General features: G+C 41.3%; 1 protein-coding gene across 2 annotated transcripts in view; it reads right to left on the bottom strand.

The window, feature by feature from the left end:
• Nucleotides 1-1,405: 1,405 nt before the first annotated feature.
• NAPG (NSF attachment protein gamma) overlaps nucleotides 1,406-20,475 on the bottom strand; it is a 28,899-nt gene continuing 9,829 nt past the window's right edge. Inside the window, exons 3-12 of one of the 2 annotated variants that reach the window (XM_019418492.2) lie at nucleotides 18,747-18,831; nucleotides 18,032-18,049; nucleotides 17,363-17,393; nucleotides 14,093-14,202; nucleotides 13,912-13,978; nucleotides 13,557-13,627; nucleotides 7,553-7,631; nucleotides 5,387-5,463; nucleotides 4,708-4,837; nucleotides 1,406-3,687 (exon numbers count right to left, since the gene is read on the bottom strand). In XM_019418492.2, coding sequence (XP_019274037.1) covers nucleotides 3,547-3,687; nucleotides 4,708-4,837; nucleotides 5,387-5,463; nucleotides 7,553-7,631; nucleotides 13,557-13,627; nucleotides 13,912-13,978; nucleotides 14,093-14,202; nucleotides 17,363-17,393; nucleotides 18,032-18,049; nucleotides 18,747-18,831 — 809 coding nt within the window. In that variant the 3' untranslated portion in view covers nucleotides 1,406-3,546. Of the gene's footprint in view, nucleotides 3,688-4,707; nucleotides 4,838-5,386; nucleotides 5,467-7,552; nucleotides 7,632-13,556; nucleotides 13,628-13,911; nucleotides 13,979-14,092; nucleotides 14,203-17,362; nucleotides 17,394-18,031; nucleotides 18,050-18,746; nucleotides 18,832-20,475 lie in introns of both variants that reach the window. The other variant, XM_019418491.2, reaches the window with a different exon arrangement.

Here is a 20,475-nt window from a genome sequence, read left to right on the forward strand (position 1 = left end):
GAACGAACCCTAATTTGCTCAGCTGGAGTCAGAAGCCAAGTCTGGGACCAAACCACTGTGGCCAGGAGGGTGGGGACAGTGTCTGAACCTGACTGCTGAGGGCCCACCACACAGCCTGCAGAGGGAGGAGGGAGATGTGGGGCTGTCCCCCCACTCCGCCCCCAGGTTCAGAGCCACTGGTCCTGGTCTGAAGGCAGGCAGAGGTCAGCCTCCAAGAGATCACGGGGCAGTAGAGGCCGCAAACGGAACTGTGGGAGAGGCCGGCAGGCAGCATCCTGGGTACGCAAAGCCCGAGGGCTGAGGCCCATCAGTCTAACCGGGAGGTGCCAACAGGCACAGAGACACAAGTCTCTAGCAGAGACGTGGCCTCAGTTGTCATCCGGCCACAATGAGAATAAAATGAAGTCTTAGATCAAATGACTTACGCCGGAGTCTGAAATGCAGAAGTTCACAAGGAAGTTTGGCTGTCAAAATCGGAACGACTAACTGACCTTTTCTCTCCCAGAGTTCATGATCTCATTCATCCCTAAGCACCCGCTATTTGTCAATTACTCTGTGAGGTGCTTTGCGTTTGTGAACTCACTTAATCCCCCAAGCCCCTTTAAGTAGACACCATGAGGCTCCTGTGGTTAAGTGAGGAAGCCAGCTTGCCCAAGATCCACAGCAAGTCAGCTGGGAGCACCGCGGGCCGGCTTGTCCAGGAGCCTGGCTCACCAGCGCCGCACAAAAAACACAATATAGCTTCCATCAACTCTTAACAGTAAAGTCATACACGCTTTTCGAAGACCAACTAAAACACTTTACAACAAAACGTGCCTTACTCCAGGTTTATATTCTTACAGAAGTAATAACATTTTTCAAGAAAAATTTCTTGATTAGTCAACTTCTGCACAAATCCTGGGACAGTCTTTACGTACTAAGACGCACTGGAAACCAAGTTCATTCTTGCTTTGTGTGCATCACAGGTCAGCTGAGGGCTCTGCTTACGGCTTCCGCTCTCAGGGCGGGACACGGGAGCATTCCGGATCTGAGTGGCAGGGGAAAGGGAACTCGTGAGTGTCCCTCCAGCCGTAAGTGGTCTGGCCTGGAAATGATGCACTTGACTTCCACCGCCTCCCTTCGTGAAAGAATTACTCTCTTGGAAGAGGTATTAAAGTCTTCCACCTCAACAAGCAGCAGATAGAACAGTATTATACTAACTGGAGGATCAGTATCTTAAAAACTCAAATAGTTTAACTCCTAAAGGTTCTTAACTGACTCCCAAAGAGCAGAATACAGGACCTAACAAAATACTGTTCTTGTATATGTATGGCTGGAAATCACATAAATGAGACTATGTTCTTGGAAGAAAGGAAATAAGTGAAGCGAAATGAGTAACAATAGTCATACTTTCATATCATATATATATATATCATAGTTACAGATTTTATTTTCATAATATCTTCCCACTGAAGCAATAATCTACATTTCCGTAACAACACATTTAATATTTTCTCATCAAAGAACTGGAAAAAATAGGAAGGAAGCACAGATTCCATACACAAATACCATACATACTCTATGTACAAAGAAATTCAATATATTAAATATATTTGTAGATCGACTTCACTTACAATATAATAGAACACTGAGTATTCAATTCTGAGCATACTCATGCAGACTTCCACTTTGGTAAAAGTGATGGTGTGAGCTCTGCAAAAGGTTTTCCTGTTGTTGTAAACACGTTTCCCACTTCGGACCACACTCAGGATACAGACTTCCGTGCGTGGAACACTAAACTGCATGAGGATGGAACGAGGGCTCTTTCCTGGACACCACAGCGTGCGTCCTGCACGTCAGTCCCTGAGCACGGGCAGGGAGGGGGAAGGAGGCTGCACTTGGAAGAAACAGAGCCTTTTACGTTGCTAAGGGTCAGCTGCCCTGCGGATGCAGAATGCACTGAATCACTCCTCGTTTTTAGAATGTAAAAGTTACCGATTTTTCCAAGGCTGCAATGGGTAATATGGTCTTTAAACAAACGGTCTAAAGTATCTTTTAAGTGCTGCCAAATCTGTTTAGACAGATGGTGGCTTAGCTCACAGGAGCGTTAATATGAGGCTCCCGAAGTTTCCGACTAGATCTAAAGGGCACAGCAGCAATGGCGGGATCTTGGCAGCATTCTAGTATGTCCTTCAGTACAAATGTCTAAGTGCAGCTTTACTGAGATTGTTCAAAGTTAATCTCCATAGAGTCAGTGAAAATGGGCTGCTACCAGAACTAGGAGTGCAACTTGGGGAATCCAAACATTGTATTTGTTAGTATTTTAAATAGGGTCTTCAATAAATCTGTCTACCCTCCCACCCACCCCCACCCAAGAGCACCTGCCACATGAAGATAACGTCCTGGCTAAGCCCTCCTCTCCCTTGGCTAAAACCATGGCTAAACACCACACATTGTGATGGATCGGCCCTGGGGTCTTCAGAGAGCAGCGAACAGACACACGCTGCACTCGCATAAGGCCGGGCTCTGTGAAGACAGGACACGCGGACAGGAAACCACCCTGCCCGCAGAAGGCACCCTGCTGCTGACCGGTGCCTCTTTCCGCTTAGCAGACTGGGAGACAGAGGTGAAAAAGGAATGCTTCAAAAATAATCTCTTAGGAATACCCACCAGGACTAAAATGCTGGCAGTCAGTCCTTTAAACAGAAGTGCTTCAGAAACCATTCTTCCCTCTAAGCTAAATGTCTATGGTATACGGCATTCCCACGTCTAGTTACTGTCCGGTTACAGCTCTAAATGAATCAAAAATTATTTTGGAGGGAAGAAATGTTCTAGACTGCTGGGAATTAGAATGCATAAAAACAGTCCTCATTAATTCCCATTTAGTCAAAACCAAGTGGATTTGGGGAGAGCCGCTGTGTTTTTTTAGGTGGAAAAAATGTATTTCAAAGAGGAGCTAAATATGCCTTCAAAGGATTCAATTTACGTGTAAGACTTTAAATGTACCTTTCATTGGGCTAAACAATATTGTAAAGCTCAAAATAGCATCCTGTCCCAGTCTTGCCTCTGAAAAGACTTAGATTTAATAATTTAAATGTATCTGATATCACTAGGGATAAATCTCCTTTTCAAAACAAAAGTTTAAAATACTACTTTGTTTAACCAGTAAACTTTACTTTTAGCAGCAATGATTAAATAAAATGCAAAGAAAATTCTCTAACAATAAATTAAAAAAACCCAAGAGAAAAGAATCTCTATGTCTACTGTCCCTTTTGTTTAGAATATCATTTGTGGCTTGCAAATTTCAAAATCAACTGTATTAAAATGTGACAATACATTTGCCTGTTCATTCTTGCTGGGTGTCTTAGAAAGGCTCTTATGGAAAGAAAAAAAAAGTTCTCAGGTAGTGGGTACAATGGGTGACTTCGCGAAATGATGACTAAAGATGAGTCTTTATTAGCATTTTCAAAACCATGACTGCAGTGAAGTCTGGATCCCCTTAGACAAGGTCCAAGTCCATGAACGGCACGTCAGAAATTTTCTCTTCCTTTCCGCAGAGCCAAGACCCTAGCACAGGCCTCCGGCGTACTCGTCCTCGTCTTCCTCGGTGGCAGGGGCAGTGGCGCCTTCAGACTTAGCCTGCGGTGCGGCAGATTTCTTCTTGATTCCCCCTCCTGGAACCACCAAACTCAGGCCCAGCTTAGCATACTGTCAACGACAAAACATGTTCTCAGGAGCTGGATGACCAGAATCTCAGTGTGCCACGTGTCAACAGTAGTTATCTATACGAGACAGATCTTAGTTCTCTACCAATACTACCATTTAGATGGAAGAACACCCACAGCACAACCCACACTGCTCTGCCAACAGATGGCTCATGACCGTGACGTGACAGGTACGCAACCAGTAAAAACATCAGTTCTCTGCCACACCTAGGAATCTGAGATCATTGGGACCCGCTAAGTAATACTGGCAGGTACCTACAAAATAAAGATCTGTGCAGTAAATGAGAAGTTAAGCTAGAGACAAATTCTTAAAAAATCATCAAACTTACAAAAACCTACAGAAGAATTTATCAAGAAAAAAACCTATATACATCATTACAAAAAACCGAAGGTCTTAAGCTGCTCTAATATCAAATCAAATGAACAGGGGCTCATCAATCTACTGAACAGACACGGCTCGCACTCTGTATACGGCACTGTGCGAGGCTGTTTCCCACATGCAAATCTATTCTTCGAGACAGGTGGGCAAGACAGGGACCTGCTGCTCCATTCTTACAGATGAGTTAAGTGAGGCTTCCAGAGTTCAGGAGTTCAGTAATACCCCGTGTGACACAACCATCTGTCATGGAAGTGGGCCTCCGACAAGGTCCCTGAATTACAAAGGCCACTACCTGAGGAGCCTCTTTCGGTGAAGCCTAAAAGAAAACTCAAACTAAGCGACCTACAGAGGTCTACGGGAGGAAGGCAAAGCTGAGAACTGGAACCGAATTAAAAACTACAGATATGGTCAACAGTTAGAAGGCTCGATAAATGGCTGTGAACCCACATGGCTGACATCTCAACAGTCTAAGACTATGGTGAAATTCAGGGCAAGTGCCGCATTCCTTGTCGGGCAGTAGCCAGAGGTGAAAAATAGAGGGGGAACATCTCACACGCCCACAGGAGAAAAATGTCATCACTAGAAGCCTCCACCTTTGAAGGGGAAAGAAAAGAGGCCACTTACATCATTGTCCATGTACTTGAAAAGGGGCGAGTTGCAGACCTCCGACACTTGGTCTTGGTCTTGCTGGTCATAGCCTTCAAGGAGCTGCTCCAGGGCGGCGCAGTCCTCGCTCCCGCTGAACCCTGGAATGCTGCGGCAAGCACGAGTCACACGTCTCCACCTGCCCCCCGGCCATCCTGCCCCCCCCAGCAAACGTTTGGCAATATCTGGAGACATTTTTGTTAACAAGTGGGTAGCGGCCTGGGATGCCCCAGACGCCCCACAAGGCACAGGACAGGCCAGACAGCGAGGAACTATGTATACGCCCCAAAATGTCAGCAGTGCCCAGGCTGAGACCACTCATTTGAACTACCTTCAGTAAGACATGATCCTCCTGTAACATATAATCTGAGAACATTTCTTTACTCCTTTTTTTGTTGTTCTTTTTTTCTTAGAAGGCAAACAGAACAAAATCATTGAAGTCATTCACTCCCACGAAATCCCCAGGAGAAAAACACAGGGAAGATCCGAACTTGTCAAAATCCTGCTGAAGTGGTTAGGGAAGTCCCCCCACCACTATGAAATGTATTAAAAACCAAAAATGGCTTCAGGACCAATAGCAGCTGTCTAAGCAGTGGTCTGCCACTGAGAACTACAGACGTTAACACCGCACATCCGGGCAGCGCTGCCTCCGTCTTACCTGTAGCTCTCTCTGACGCACCTCTCCGCGGCCACGTAGTCACTCCTGTGCAGGTGAACTAAGACTTGAGCGATTGTCTTCTAAAACAGAACAGGTGATTACGGCCCAAATTTACATCTGTTTAGCAAAGTCAATCCCCTGACATCTGCAGTCATACGGAGACTTATAAATTCTTAGTAGCTTCCACAGGACGCATGAAAGAAAACACACAACGGCACAGGTCAAACTGTACCGTGCCCATGAGCCACGCAGGGTCTTGCTAAATGAAGGCTGATCTAGGGGGTCCGAGGCAAGCCTGCAATCCCGCTTGCTCCCAGGTGTCCCAACACTGCCAGTCTGAGGACCACACTGAATAACACAACTTAGAACACAACTACCGCACGCTGTAAGAAAGTATCTACATAGGCTCAATCTTGAAAAAGGAATGAAAAAGAGGGGAGACCTGTGACGCCACAATAATACTCTGGAATTCTTAGACAGTAGGAAAAAGACAAATGAATGAATAAAAACTTTAGATAATAGGAACAATACTATCTATAAGCCCACAAAAGCATCATTAAGACCAAAGATATGACTGATAAGATCTTATTGGCAGAACAGCTCTTCAAAATGGGTTTTTCAATCTTTTCCGTTCTTCAGACAACTTTTACTGATCCATCTTTAAGTTCACTGTATCTTTTATCATCTCCATTATCAGATTAAGTTCATCCAATATTTACTGCAGACATTGCCTTTTCAGTTCCAAAATTCTCATTTAGCTCATCTTTAGTTTTTATTTAGAAAGAAAGAAAGAAAGAAGGAAAGAAAGAAAGAAAGAAAGAAAGAAAGAAAGAAAGAGAAGAGAAGAGGAAACAACAGTCCTTTTGTCTATTCATCTGTTTGCCTTTCCACCTCATGGGCCAGTTGCAACAGCTGCTTCAAAGTTGTGAAGTTGTGGGGCGCCTGGGTGGCTCAGTCGGTTGGGCGTCTGACTTCGGCGCAGGTCATGGCCTCATGGTTTTTGAGTTCGAGCCCTGCGTTGGGCTCTGTGCTGACAGCTCAGAGGCTGGAGCCTGTCCTCGGATTCTGTGTCTCCCTCTCTCTCTCTCTCTCTCTGTCCCTCCCCTGCTTGCACTGTCTCTCTCAAAAAAAAAAAAAAAAAAAAAAAAAAAAGGCTGGGAAGTTGTGACCTGGTAATTCCAACATCTGGGGCACCTCTGGGTGGGCGTCCACTGTCTTCTCTTGAAAACTGGCTGACTTCCTGGCTCCTTCTGTGTGGAGCGCTTTGGGGCTGTATCCTGGACACTGTGGATGTTATGCTGCATAGACTCTCCTAGAATTCTCAGGAGAGCATGGATGCTTTCAGCAGGCAATACCGCAGGCACGCTCAGACTGCAGGTTCCATCTGCAGCTGGCGGGCAGCGGCTCTGGTCTTCAGCGCCTCTGCCCTGCCGCTGTGGCTCGGCCCCAAGCAAGAGTCCTGCCAGGGTGCTGTGGGCCCTGGACAGTGGTCAAATCTTACTTCAGCTCCCAAAGCCTATGCCCTGCTGCTCTGGGTCTGTCCGGCACACGCGGAGCTGGAGAGTAAACCCAGCACCTGTGTGGGCGCCTGCTCACACCCACACTCGGGATTCCCTTCTCCTCCTTCCTGGGCGTTCTACCTTACTCTTAGCTCATCGCCCCAGCTCCTCTGGCCAAAGAGACTGATAAGCCTCTTGCGGTGTTTCATCTGCCTGCACCATCGTCACAGCCGTTGCCATGACTAGGACTCACCCTCAGAACAAAGCCATGGGAGAAAAACGGGATAGATGAGTCCCTCTAGTTAGAAACATGGGGTAGATGGGTTTTAGCTGCTGGAGCCTCTGCTGCTGAGCTCCAGGACTGGGGGCCTCTCTCAAGCAATGCCACAAGAAAAATAGGGAAAACTCTGGAAACCATCTCCTGTACTGGCTGCCTGTCCAAGTGCTTACTCACCCTCTGCTTTTATTTTTCAGAGTCCAGGAATTTTTATATTTTGTCCAGAAGTTTTAGCTGTAATCAGCAGGAGAGACAGACTATAGGGGGCTTACTCCATCTTGCCCAAAATTATTTTTAAAAATATCCATGGAATCCAGTCCTAGGTACCCAGTTACACCAATATGAAAAATTAACAAATATAAAGCCAAAATAAGCACTTTCAAAGCATACCTTATAACAAGTTGGATAATTCTCAATCTCCTTATAAATATTTTTTTCTTTCTGAATAGAAAGTGCTGCCTCATCAAACCTAAAGACAAAACAAAGAAATGTCAAACAAGGCAGCTCTAAGTGACCTAAAGGGAAGATCGCCTTTGTATTTGATAGCACAGACTTTAGTGAAAATAACACATAAAGCACTTTTAGCTCAGTAACCCAGTTTCCATGAGCTCTGTACATCTGGCTTATGTTTTTGTTTGTTTTTAAATGTTTATTTATTTTTGAGAGACAGAGACAGAGCACAAGCAGGCTCCAAGCTCTGAGCTGTCAGCATAGAGCCCGATGCGGGGCTCGAACTCATGAACCACGAGATCATGACCTGAGCCGAAGTCGGATGCTTAACCAACTGAGCCACCCAGGCACCCCATGGCTTATCTTTGAAACACTCCACTCACCCGTTCAGGCATCAAGCAGACAGACAAAAAGCAGCACGTAAGGATAAGTTACTTCAAACAGAGAAGTTTAAGTCTGGTAAAGATCACCCATTAATGAGCCATCTATCCAATTCAACAAACTGCTCTGTGAATTTCCGTGAAAAGCATTAGACAAGCCCTGATTTAATCACCCCAGAGTTCTTCCCTTCCACTAAGGCCATTCAGACACCCCAAGGGCAGTGCCTCACAGCTGGAGAGTTCTTTTCCCAACTCTGTCCTCACCACCACACGCTCCACTGCTGCTCAGTGAGCCAGAAAAAATGTCCCTTTCGTCCTCACCATTCACCGGTTTCTTTTTTTTTTTTTAATTTTTTTTTTCAACGTTTTTTATTTATTTTTGGGACAGAGAGAGACAGAGCATGAACGGGGGAGGGGCAGAGAGAGAGGGAGACACAGAATCGGAAACAGGCTCCAGGCTCCGAGCCATCAGCCCAGAGCCTGACGCGGGGCTCGAACTCACGGACCGCGAGATCGTGACCTGGCTGAAGTCGGACGCTTAACCGACTGCGCCACCCAGGCGCCCCTTTTTTTTTTTTTTTTTTTTTAATTTTTTTTTTCAACGTTTTTTATTTATTTTTGGGACAGAGAGAGACAGAGCATGAACGGGGGAGGGGCAGAGAGAGAGGGAGACACAGAATCGGAAACAGGCTCCAGGCTCCGAGCCATCAGCCCAGAGCCCATTCACCGGTTTCAATGAACTCTCACCCATTTTCCTTTTCTTCCATCCCACTCAGACGGCAGGATGAAGAGGAAAGGCACTGCTAACACTGTTCCCCCAAATCCTCCAAGGCCCTCGCCCTTCCCATTCCGCAGCCTCAACCCCAGCACACCGTACACAGCTCCTCATCTCTTTCTACAGGCGTACCATGGCCCCGTCCTGGGACTCCTTTCCTGGCACCTAACCTGTGCCTCAAGAAAGTGTGCAGGCCTCACCCCAAAAGCCAAAAGGGCAAGCAGTCTGCACTGTTCAGATGCAGAGGCAAAGGGCTGTTTTGTAACCCAAATTAACATATAAAAATGTTAACAATTATCTTTTAAAAAAGATAATTTTAAAATTATGCCTGAATAGTTGAGTCGCATATGCGTGCACACACCACACACACAGTATTGGCTTGGTTTACTTCTTATGAATTAAATTGAATTTCTGTGGGCCTTACCCTGGCAACTTAATACTTCATATAATACGAGCACTTGTTGGGATGAGCAGTGGGTGTTGTATGTAAGCGATGAACCTCAGGAATCTACCCCCAAAAACCAAGAGCACACTTTACACACTGTATGTTAGCCAATCTGACAATAAATTATATTAAAAAAAAAATAAGGCTCACTGGAGAAATACACTCTGAATTTAAGCCCACTTTGATAAATCTGGGGAACAAAGCCAGTTTACAAATTGCACATGGTAGCAGAATTCTAAGACTGTTCCCCAAGATTCTTGCTCCTTATATATATATCCTTATATAGTCTTCCCTTGAATGTGGGCATGACCTCTGAATATGATAGAACTCACTCCTATGAGGAGTGACTCAGTGACTAATCAACTGACTTTGAGTGAAGCAGAGAGACTGTCTGGATGGGCCTGACCTAATCAGAAGAGCTCTTAAAAGGTCAGAGATTGAAGTCAAGAGACATGCTCTCACCAACCTTGAAGAAGCCACAGAACTACTATCTTGTAAACCGTCCAGAGGGCACATGCCAAGGAACTATGGGTACCTCTAGAGCTGAGGACTGCCCCCAGGCCAACGACTAATAAGAAAATATGGGTGTGCGTCCTACAGCCACAAGGAAAGGAATCCTGCCGACAGCCAATGAGCCCAGAATGACTTCACAGCCATACTGGACACCTCATTCCAGCCTAATGAGACTCTGAGCACAGGACCCAGCTATACCGGAGCTGGGCTTCTAACCTGCAGAACTGTGAGACAATGAATGAGTGACTGTTGTTTTAAGCTGCTAGGTTTGTGGTTACTTGTCATACAGAAAAGGAAATTAATACGCTGGGTAACATACATTTGTATCATTTGTAATTATGACATGAGCTTATCCCAGATCCTGTTTTATAAAACGTATTACATCAGGACATTCGGTGAACATCCAGATTATACCACTCTAGTAGGAATCTTAACATTTTAAGTTTTTCATATATTTAACGATAAAGGCTGTATTCTTCACACGTGACTCACTTATCTCCTTGGCATAAAAACAGCATTTCCATGTGCTAACAGCTAGTTAGCAAAACAGCCATCTAAGAGAAATACTGTTTGTTTATGTGTGATTTAAAAAAATGATCAACTTGGCTAAAAGTCCATGAAACTGACATATAAAGCCAACTGTTTTCAAATGTATCCAGGAAATTATTCATAAATTATAATGGAACATGGAGATAATTCTTAATACTCCTAACAAAATAAAATGCGTCTGGTTTTGCTGAAAAGAGAATAAACTGTTTTTGATCTTCCTACAATTCAAAAATAAAATAAAATGTAAGCCCCACAAAAATTATGTGCATACAACAGGAAATTGTCACAGGACTTCACTCAACCCAGTTTTCAATGGACATCTCCCTCACAATAACTCAAAACTCCTCCACGGCCTCCTGAAATCCAGAACGTATTTTTAACTACCTACAAAACTTTCAGCCAATTCATCACATTGCCAACTAAGCTTAATATCACCCTAATAAACCTTGGCATCACAACGGACAGGACAGGACAAGGACAGGAAACTAGTTATGTTCAACTAGTACCTACCCCACATACACACACCCAGTTCTCCCTGTGTTTACAATCTAGTGACTGTCTCAGCCACCAGGGGAGAGTCTGAGAGAGAGCCTTAGAAGTGGGGAGTCAGGTAGTGGTGGGGGTGGTTAATTGATACAGAAGTCGGATTCTCCTCCTCACTGAGAATTATGATAAAGCTCTGGAAAGCACTCTGACTTGGTTCACTGCGCACCAACCACTCAGTGTTACCAACCAGCTCAGCTGCCTCAGAACTTCTCTGGAAGGCACAGGAATGGTCTGTTAAGTCAAACCAACTGGAAGGGCCTGTTCAGGGAGGGGACACGGGCACTGGTGTGGACTGATTTAAGGCCTCACAGACTGAACCTAAATGAACTCTGACTCACTTCTGAATTATGGCTCTCCAGAAATGTGGGAAGAGCATGAGACTAATACCAATATATTAAACAGGATATTTAATGTCACTATACTTAGAAGCTACTGTTAAGTTATGACTAAATATTACAGAATCACATTAATGTAAAAATATATTATTCTAAATGTAACAAACATAAAATTTAAAATTGCAAGCTACACTCTATTAGATGCTCTTTCTATAATTATATAAAATTACTATTTTAGTTCTTTTGGACAACTGACAGCCCCAATTGAGATTAGAATCAAAGTATATATTCAAAATACTCAAATATCATATAAATTCTCACAGCTATCTTTTTTTAACATATATCCTCCAGGTTTTTCTCATCCCGTACTAGTGAAATTCCTGACGGCAGTACTGTGACAGCTGACTTGTAACTCTTTCATACTATCCATACCCAGGGATAGTTTTCAAAACATCAAATTCCTTACCATTCCTGAATAAATTCAAATCAATCTTTATGTTCTTATAAAACTTAAAGAAAGTATTTCCATAAAATTTTTGTTCAAGATACTACATAAAATACTATTTTTCAATGCACTTTTACTAAAAAGGAAGAAAAAAAGCAATTAAAACATTCATGAAGTAAATAAAAGACATACTGGCTGCCCTAGACATATAAATGTCCCCCTTCCAGCATCTCCATACCACTTTATTGGACTGTGAAGAAAACTCCGTATTTGTTCTAGAATAATGGTTCTCATCACACACGCTACAGCTGACTAGTAACTTCTGGGAATGGTGGTGGCTACTGCTCGGCAGGGGACCATGTACATGTAGCTAGAAAAGGCTGCTCAGCTGCCCTCCTGGGGAGCTCCTCCTGGCCCCCTCCTTCCCTTTGCTCCACCCCCTAGAAACCAGCTTTAGATAATCTCAGTCTGGACAACAGGTGAGCAGGTGTGAAAGCAGAAATACTCTGGGGAGACTGAAGCAGCGCGCGCTCGTGCCCAGAGCAGGCCTGACTTTCTGTCTCTAGCTCCAACTTCGCTTCGGATGCCTTCAGTGGTTAAGGGACCTCGGTCGGGCCTTAAGAAGGCTCTGGAGGTCTGCGGGGAGGACCGTCAGGGAGTGGATGAGAAGAGGACAAAGTATGCCAGGGCATGCCTGTCTGCCCTGGGATGAGAAGAGTCCAGGGCACCGTTGCGACAAGTGCGAGGCTCTGCTCAGAGAATCAGAATCCTGGTACACTTCAGCTATGCTGCACCACCTGGGACCATCACCACAGGCAGCTCTGTTTCTATAAGAAACCCTTTCAGGCACTGACCTGAACTTACTATATCACCGTTTATAAGTTGGGAATCGTTGGAGTTAGCATTCCAGTGGTTTGGATTTCTAGGAAGCTTAGATAAGTAAAATGAATAAACGTAATGACCCGAGGCTTATGTATATGTTAAGTTTTGCCTCATGGTTTAATACAAAACTCTTAATTTAAAAACACAACAAAAATACTATGCCGTTTAGCCCAACAAAAAAATCCTAATCAATGAAAGAAGGTCCTATAAAGTAGTATATCTAAATGAAAACACACCAAAGTTATCAATTCTATATTAATTTATTCCGATGCTACTTTAAACCTGTTTGAATTATATTTTACAATCTATTGTCTTCATGAAGAAAACATTTAATTCAGTCTCAGAAAAAGGTCAACTGATTCTTTAGTCATTTGTTTTTTGACTCCTTCACAAAACAGATCTTGGGTGTTTTCTGTCATGAGGGAAGTAGGGGCAAATTTTAATGAGGTTATGTACCTTCAGATTTACAGTTTTCTAAGTGTGTTCATCTTAAATAGTACTAAACAGTGTCTTGGCAAACAATTTTATTAATGACAGAGAGTGCCTACTAAGCTTAAATTAAAGTAAATGAATAAAAATAAAGGAAAATCCAGTAGCATTCTAGGTTCCTGGGGTCCAGCTATTTATGCATTAAGTCATATGTTTAAAGGATAAAAAAGCAAATACCCTATTTAATGACAATATTTAACTGTCAAGAACCGGACAATTTCCCTGGGTGAACACTGGGGGATCTTGTTATTTATGCCTGTACAGCAATTTCTCCTCAAGAGAAACATGTTATAACCCAACCAAATAACGTATCAAGACAACTGCTCTCCCACACTGCTGAGCCAGGTTTTAACCAATAAAACCACAATGCATGATACATTTTGGCATCAGATTTACAAAAACAGATCTTTTCATATTTAATTCCATGTTCCATCTTGTAGACATTACTCTTTCTACTCGGTGGCCTGGTGTGCCTGTGGCTCACACCAAATAGATTAACAAGCCATTCCCCACGTTACTTAACGGTTCCAAATGTGGACTGAAGGTTTACATGGACACACAGCAACACAGTTTTGGAAATCTTACCTGCGTCCTCGGACCAGCAGTCTGGAGGCTTTTCCTAGTAATTCAACTGCCTGTCGTAAGCGTTCCTCATTCTGAAGGAATCAGAAAGAAGAGACAGTTGGCTGCTTTAATCTAGGAATCTTCTTTTCCTCCCAATAATTATTTGATAAAAAAGTAACAGCACTCAATCAAAGTGGGCAGGGGGAAAATGCCAAAGCTGTTAATCCATTTTATTAACTGTCTAATAAAAAACTACAGTTCAACTGTGAGCACAGAAAACTTTAAAAGCAGTCACTGCATTTCTCTATTTTCCTACAGAAAATGAGCCTAAACATTCTAAGTATACTTAAAGGAAAAAAGTAAAATTCAGACTTACTTCGAACACATTTGCTGTCTGTTGATATAACTGTACAGCCTTTTCTGGATCTACATTTTCTATAAGCCTATGAGACAAGAAAATTGGACTCTTATGAGAGATAGAAAACTTGTTTTTCCAAGGACTTTATTGAGACAAAAAGCCAGTGGCTCCTATGCAGACTTGTGTTCCACGCACTCACTTGCCAGCGCGTTCCAAGGCCATGGCTGCCGTGTCAGGGGTGCCGTTTTCCAGATACATCATGCTGGCTTTCTCAATCAGCTGAACGGCCTCTGGTAGTTTCTGCATCTCCTTTAGGCGAAGGATAAATGCATCAGCTTAAGCACAGAATTAACAATCAGAAATTCATTTTATTCCTTATTCATGAAAGTAGAATTTATTAATTTTAACGTTTGAATACGTTATACAACAGATAGATTTAAGATGAAATGCCTTCACATGGTTACTCTCCCCCATCAAGTTCATTTTGCCAAACTAAAAACGTTATCAGTCGAGTTCTGCAGAGTTCATCACCACTTTAGAGGTTCAGAAAAGCTCTACCAACGGTAGAAACCAAAACCCTTGCTCTTGACTGTTTTGTAGGATTTATAATTCTCTGAACACTTACTGAGTCCCTACCAGGTGCGAAGCCTATGCCAAAGGCTGCAAACCAGCAGCTCAAGGGCTGTACCTCATTTCCAAGTGCATCTTGCTTGAACCATTCAGTAGTTCTAAATCAGAAACTTTCACAAAGGTTCTGTCTTACAGCTTCCTATTTTAAAAAAGGCTCACAAGCTCTGGTGTCAGCAGGTTTTCATTCCCACATGGCAGGAGTGGGTTGAGGCTGAGCGGATGTCCCGGGAGGCGTGGTGTCTCCTGCAGTGGCCTCCTCTCTCCGCACTCTCCTCCACACTCCCTGCTGTCCTATACTCCCAGGCCTGCCTCAGTCCCCACTGCCCTGGGCGCATCAGAGTCTGCAGCCCTTTGCCACAATGAGTGCCACCAGCACGTTAACTCCATGCCTCACTAGGAGATCATAGGTCTCAGCATCCTGTGGTCCTTACATCTATTATCTCCAAATCTAAACTCTTTTAGAAACAGAACAATAATCATTTACAAGCCAGATATAAGGTTTACGTGGCATTGTCCTACTTAGGGTTGACATCCTTAGATCTTCAAGTAGGCTCCATGCAGACGTTTCATGGGTTGTTTTCAAATCTGCCTGTTCAGTCACTCATTAAGTTGGCAAATTCTTTAGGATACAAAACCTGTTGGTCTCATTCTTACTGATGTCCAAATATAACTTTTTCATTCTTTAGCTAAGGAATAAGCTAGGATAGGCTGCCATCTGAAAAGTTATACTATTTTATACTCTTCCCCATGTTCTTGTAGCATGGCAAAATCAAGAGGAAAATAAAAACATGCTTATTTTCAGCGGTTTTGTGCCTGAGTCACCCTACTGCTTCTGTGGAGCAACCAGGATATGAAATCTAACAGTCGTACAATGACAGAACCAGGGGCGGCTCCAGTAAGTGGTGTCTTCCACTCGGCCTCCTTCCACATATTGTCACTTCCTAAGCCTTGCTGGCAGATGATTACGAAGGTCTGTATGACAAACTGATGGAAATTTTAACCCACGGAATTAACACTGAGCCAAGTAGCTCAGGACCCCTAATGCTGCTAAGGACTGTCCAAAGGCATTTAATTTAAATACAAGAGCATGGCAGAAAGCGTCTTCTCTTGTCTCTTCCCCTACCTACTAGGTTTATTTTTCCTTCATTCAAAGCAGTGCCTTCAAATCCTCAAATTAAACCAATACTATCACAGCGGAAATGATGTCAAAATAGTATCTTTTTATGAAGACTCAAGTCAGCCCAGCTGTTAGAATATAAACTGAAGCTGTGAGGATTATAAATTATAGTGGTCTAGCATTTCTGTATTAAGAGAGTGGATCCTAATAATAGCCACAAATGAGATGACACGAGCCACCTGGGAGCTTCCTATTTCTCAGGGGGACCTGGGACAGCAGAAGGTCAGGGCAGACACCCAGCTCCTTCGGCTACAAGAGATATTTTAGTTGCTAAGAAACTGCTGATAACCTGACCTGCATCACCAAATCTGGTTGCAGGTTTTATCCAGAAAAGCTTTACTACAATGGCAACGTAACAGTTTATCACAAGGAAGCACCATAATTTATTTAAATATCTCCTTATTATTAAAACTTTAGATAACTGCCATTTTTCTTAAGCAATATATAATAAACATTTTTACACATAAATCTTTGCTATCTGTCTCTTTACAACAGAGTCACAGAATTGGAATTCCTAGGTCAAAGGATACGGAAATTCTTAAAGCCCGTGATATATATTTTGAAAGTAATTTTTTAAATGGCATGAAAAAGAAAATCTGCATGAAAAAGTTAAATGTAAACAGTAAGATATGTATGTACATAGAAAAATGACTAAAAGAAAAAAACTCATTACTAACATTTTTTGGTCCTTCCAGTTTCTAAATGTTCTACAATGAGCATGTATTCTTTAAAAAATCAGTAAGATTATAAAAGTCATTAAAATTAAAAAAAATAGTTTTACTAAAGCATGAGTTCTTAAAGCTTCATAATAATTCAAACAGCTTTCACCGTATTAGGAAACATAAAAATGGAAAGGAAATGTTCTATGTCAACTGCTACTTGGCATGCTTTGTAAGTGTCATAAAGTAACATGTTTTTTCTCACCACAACAGTGTATTACTTCCCAACCTGCTTTAATGAGGCAGAAATATGAAAAGCGGCACAAGCACATTAGCCAACTATTCCATTCAACAAGAATCAGAATTAAACATCAATTGCTTAAGTCTAAGGTTCTTTTCAATGCCAGCTTTTATGAAACAAGCAAAACTCTTCTTTCTAAAACCCAAGAGTGGGGTGCCTGGATGTCTCAGTCCGTTAAGTGTCTGACTTTCGCTGTTCATGAGTTCAAGTCCCATGTCGGACTCTGTGCTGACAGAGCAGAGCCTGCTTCCGATTCTGTATCTCCCTCTCTCTCTCTGCTCCTCCCCCACTTGTGCTCTGTCTCAGTCTCTCTCAAAAATAAATATTTTTAAAAAAATTAAAAAATAAAAATAAAAAAATAAAACCCAAGAGTAACAAAAAACATGTATTTGTAAATTTTTACTGCATTAAAATGTCCTGAAGCTCTCAGCAGTAGGGAAATCTCCCAAAGAGCTCTCTGTTTATCAACAAGCTCCTGGTTACAAAGCATAGAAATGTGTTCCTGGTTTCCTCCATTAAGTTTTCTCTTAAATTTCACCTTTAAAACTCCCTATCTTAAGACACACAGAATATACTTTGGAAATGAAATCTTAGCACCTCTCACCTTACAGTAAGGAGACTTTTCAATCTCAACACAAATTTACTTTAACACCTTTTAGTTAATTCATTTTACCTACAGAACAGTTGTGACACATTACTGACCTTCAACATCATGCCAGCTTGCTCATAAGCTCTGCAAAGAGAATACAAGTTCTCAGATGAGATCTTAATGAAATAAGGAGGAGAAACTTTCTACCATAGATAGGAGAAGTTAGATCAATTAAAACTGGCTCAGGCACTATATGTTGCTTTAGGCCTTGAGTAACAGTTTTTTCTTCTTTTTATTTTTGAGGGCAATAATGCCTTGGAAACAATTGACATCTGAGTTAAAGGGATTTTACTTTGCAGATGCAAAATTAAGTAAAACTCAGACAGGTTAAAGGACTTTCTATGTGACAAAACTAAATCCAAGTTTTGCAACATGTACTCTCCATGAAAGCAGGAGAAAGCCTGCTTCTATCCACAAGTACTATTAACTATCAAGGAAGAGGGGGGAAAACATACTTGTTTTTTCATAGGTCATTGAAGAAAATGGCCCTAAAAATATTTGGTGAATTGAACTTAACCGCTGTATATCTTAGGAGTGACTTAGTTTCTAAGGGTCAGGTAAAGACTGAAACAAATGGAAATGATGATTTTATCTAAATCAATACAAAATAATTCACTATTTATGGATTTATAACGTAGGAAAAATTTACCGACCTATGGAAAAACAGCAACATTTAAAACATAAACTGCAAATACATGAAAACATGGGAAATATTTACTTACTTGGCAGCATGAAAAAGACTGAATGGATGTAACAAAGTTAAAATTAAGGAAAAAAACCAAATCAACAGTTTCTACAGATCTACCACTTAAAAAACAACGTCAACTGCCCCAGTTGGTTCCAAAAGACAAATCCTACAAACAGATGAAGCAGTAATTTTATGCCTGTTGATGTCACTTAAAACTACATAATGCACAAAAACACTGAAAAAATAAAAATACCACATAGATTTTTAAGTTCTTTCCACTGCCCATTTATCTGTAAAGTTTCACTAAAATGCAAGGTTATTACAACCGCAATTTCAAAGTAGATAAAAAAGACACTTTTTACAGAGTAAATTTTCAAATACCTCAGAAAAATTTATTTAAACTACTCATCTTTTTTCAAATACTTAAGAAAGACTGTATTTTAAAAATTTCCACTACCTGCCTCACTCTTCAGCACCTGTGTATTTCCCTCACTTCAGCCCAAGTAAAACCACCATGGAGCAAATCCAGAAACAACAGAAATAAACTCTCAACTACAGTTCTGCAAAACAGTGTAAACATTATGAGAAGTCTCTGTAAATGCTCCCTCAGTTAAAAATGCAGAACTTTTCTGATCATTTTCTAACTTAATAGCATTGTTCTCTCCACACGTAGCCAACTTATAACAAAACGAGTTTCAGTCTGTATCATTCTAATTCCCCAACTCCTTTGTAAAGGTTGAAAAAGATACGCCCTGTTATTCTCATGAGCAACAGCTTCTCTCAGGCAGGCATCTTTTGCTTGCTCGAACTGTTTGGCGTTTTTAAAAGCAACAGCTGAAACGGAACAACAACAAAGGCAGACGTTCTAATCCATCATGACAAAACTTCAAACGAATCATTACTAAAATCTGTATCACGTGGGAAGTATTAGAAAATATACTTATTTTAATCAAACACCTAAGAAGTTTTATAAAACAGCACTTTTTAAAAAGCAATTTTCTTGTAACTTTTTTGATTACCAGTAACTTAGAAGTACTTTCAAAAGTTTGTTTTTGTTTTTGCTTTTTTTTTAATTGTAGACTACTGGCGATAAGTCAGCGCTACTTTCACTCAAAGCCAAGTCTTTTTAACACCCACGCTTTGAGAAACTACAACCGCATCAGTCAAATCAAGACTCCCCAAGTAGCGGGTACTGTCATAAAAGACAGTACCTTACTTCACCAGTTTTACAGTTAGTAATAAAAACAGTGTTGTAGTTATAGCTAAGTCCATCTTTCAAGTTATTTAGAAACTGAAGACCAATAAACACATTCAATATTTGTGTAATAAACCCTCCTTTTGTCACAATCTTTAAATAAATGTCCAAAACATTAACGATGCATGGTCTTTTAAAGCTTTTACACTGTTCAGTAGGTTTCTGTGAAAATGACATTTCTATTGTCCAAAGAGCTAAAATATATTGCTCACTGTTATAAAGTGTCATCAGAGTAAAACAATTAGGAATGGTCCTAAAATAGGATCTTACAGATTTTGGAAAACTTGCCAAGGGTTGCTTACAAATAAGTAAAAAAGGATACTGCTTAAAAAAAAAAAGTACTTGTTAAAATCAAACTCTTAAAATTCTCGTCAGTAAAATGTTGAAAATCAACTACCGAACTATTTTCATCCCTGGACTTCCACATTTTGCTTTTTAAAAAAGTTATTCTAATGATTAAGTGTATTTTGCATAACCCCTTAAAGAAAAGAAAGGATGATTGAATGGCAAGACAGGACCTGAAATACGTTATCTGTGAAAGCAACTCATGGTCTCCGAGGCATATAAAACAAATCTGTGTTAAATTTCCCTCAGGAGATTTGCAAAACGTTGTGCCCTCCACTTACAAAAGCATTCTTGTACAAGGTATCCACAGAATCCACACGAGGTTTGATTTTAATAATTTTCCTTTTAAGTATAACATAAATAACCGGCGTAAGTCAACAGAGAGAATTTACTCAGGATTTAAATGAAAGTGTTAAAGACTCATTAGTTCCTACTTACTGGATTTCTGCATTCTTTGGTGATATACTAAAACTAAAGTCTATCAAAAGCACATTACACAGGTGGTCTCTACATTCGGCTAACAAACGTGATCCAAGCTGTGGCTGAAACACAACTGCAAATGTATTCAGAGCACTTCAAAAACTGCATTAGGCTTTATATCTGAAATAACTGTGATATGCCGAAAGCTATCATTGCATAATTGAATGCTAAATTTTTGATAAAGTCCCTCTCTGTTGCATATTGCAGATCATTTTTATCTAATGTACAGATAAATTTATTCAAAGATTTATACAACTTAATATTTCATGAACACTTATCAGTGTATCTCAAAAGCGCGGCTCTTTAAAAAACATGTGCCAAACAAACACAAGATTGGCAGATCTATTCAGATTAAGGCTAAATTTTGAAAAATTAAGAAAAATTTTTATTCAATTATA

Source organism: Panthera pardus, unplaced genomic scaffold (assembly GCF_024362965.1).
Source record: "Panthera pardus isolate Hobbes unplaced genomic scaffold, ASM2436296v1 HiC_scaffold_15, whole genome shotgun sequence".
Taxonomy (NCBI): Eukaryota; Metazoa; Chordata; class Mammalia; order Carnivora; family Felidae; genus Panthera; species Panthera pardus.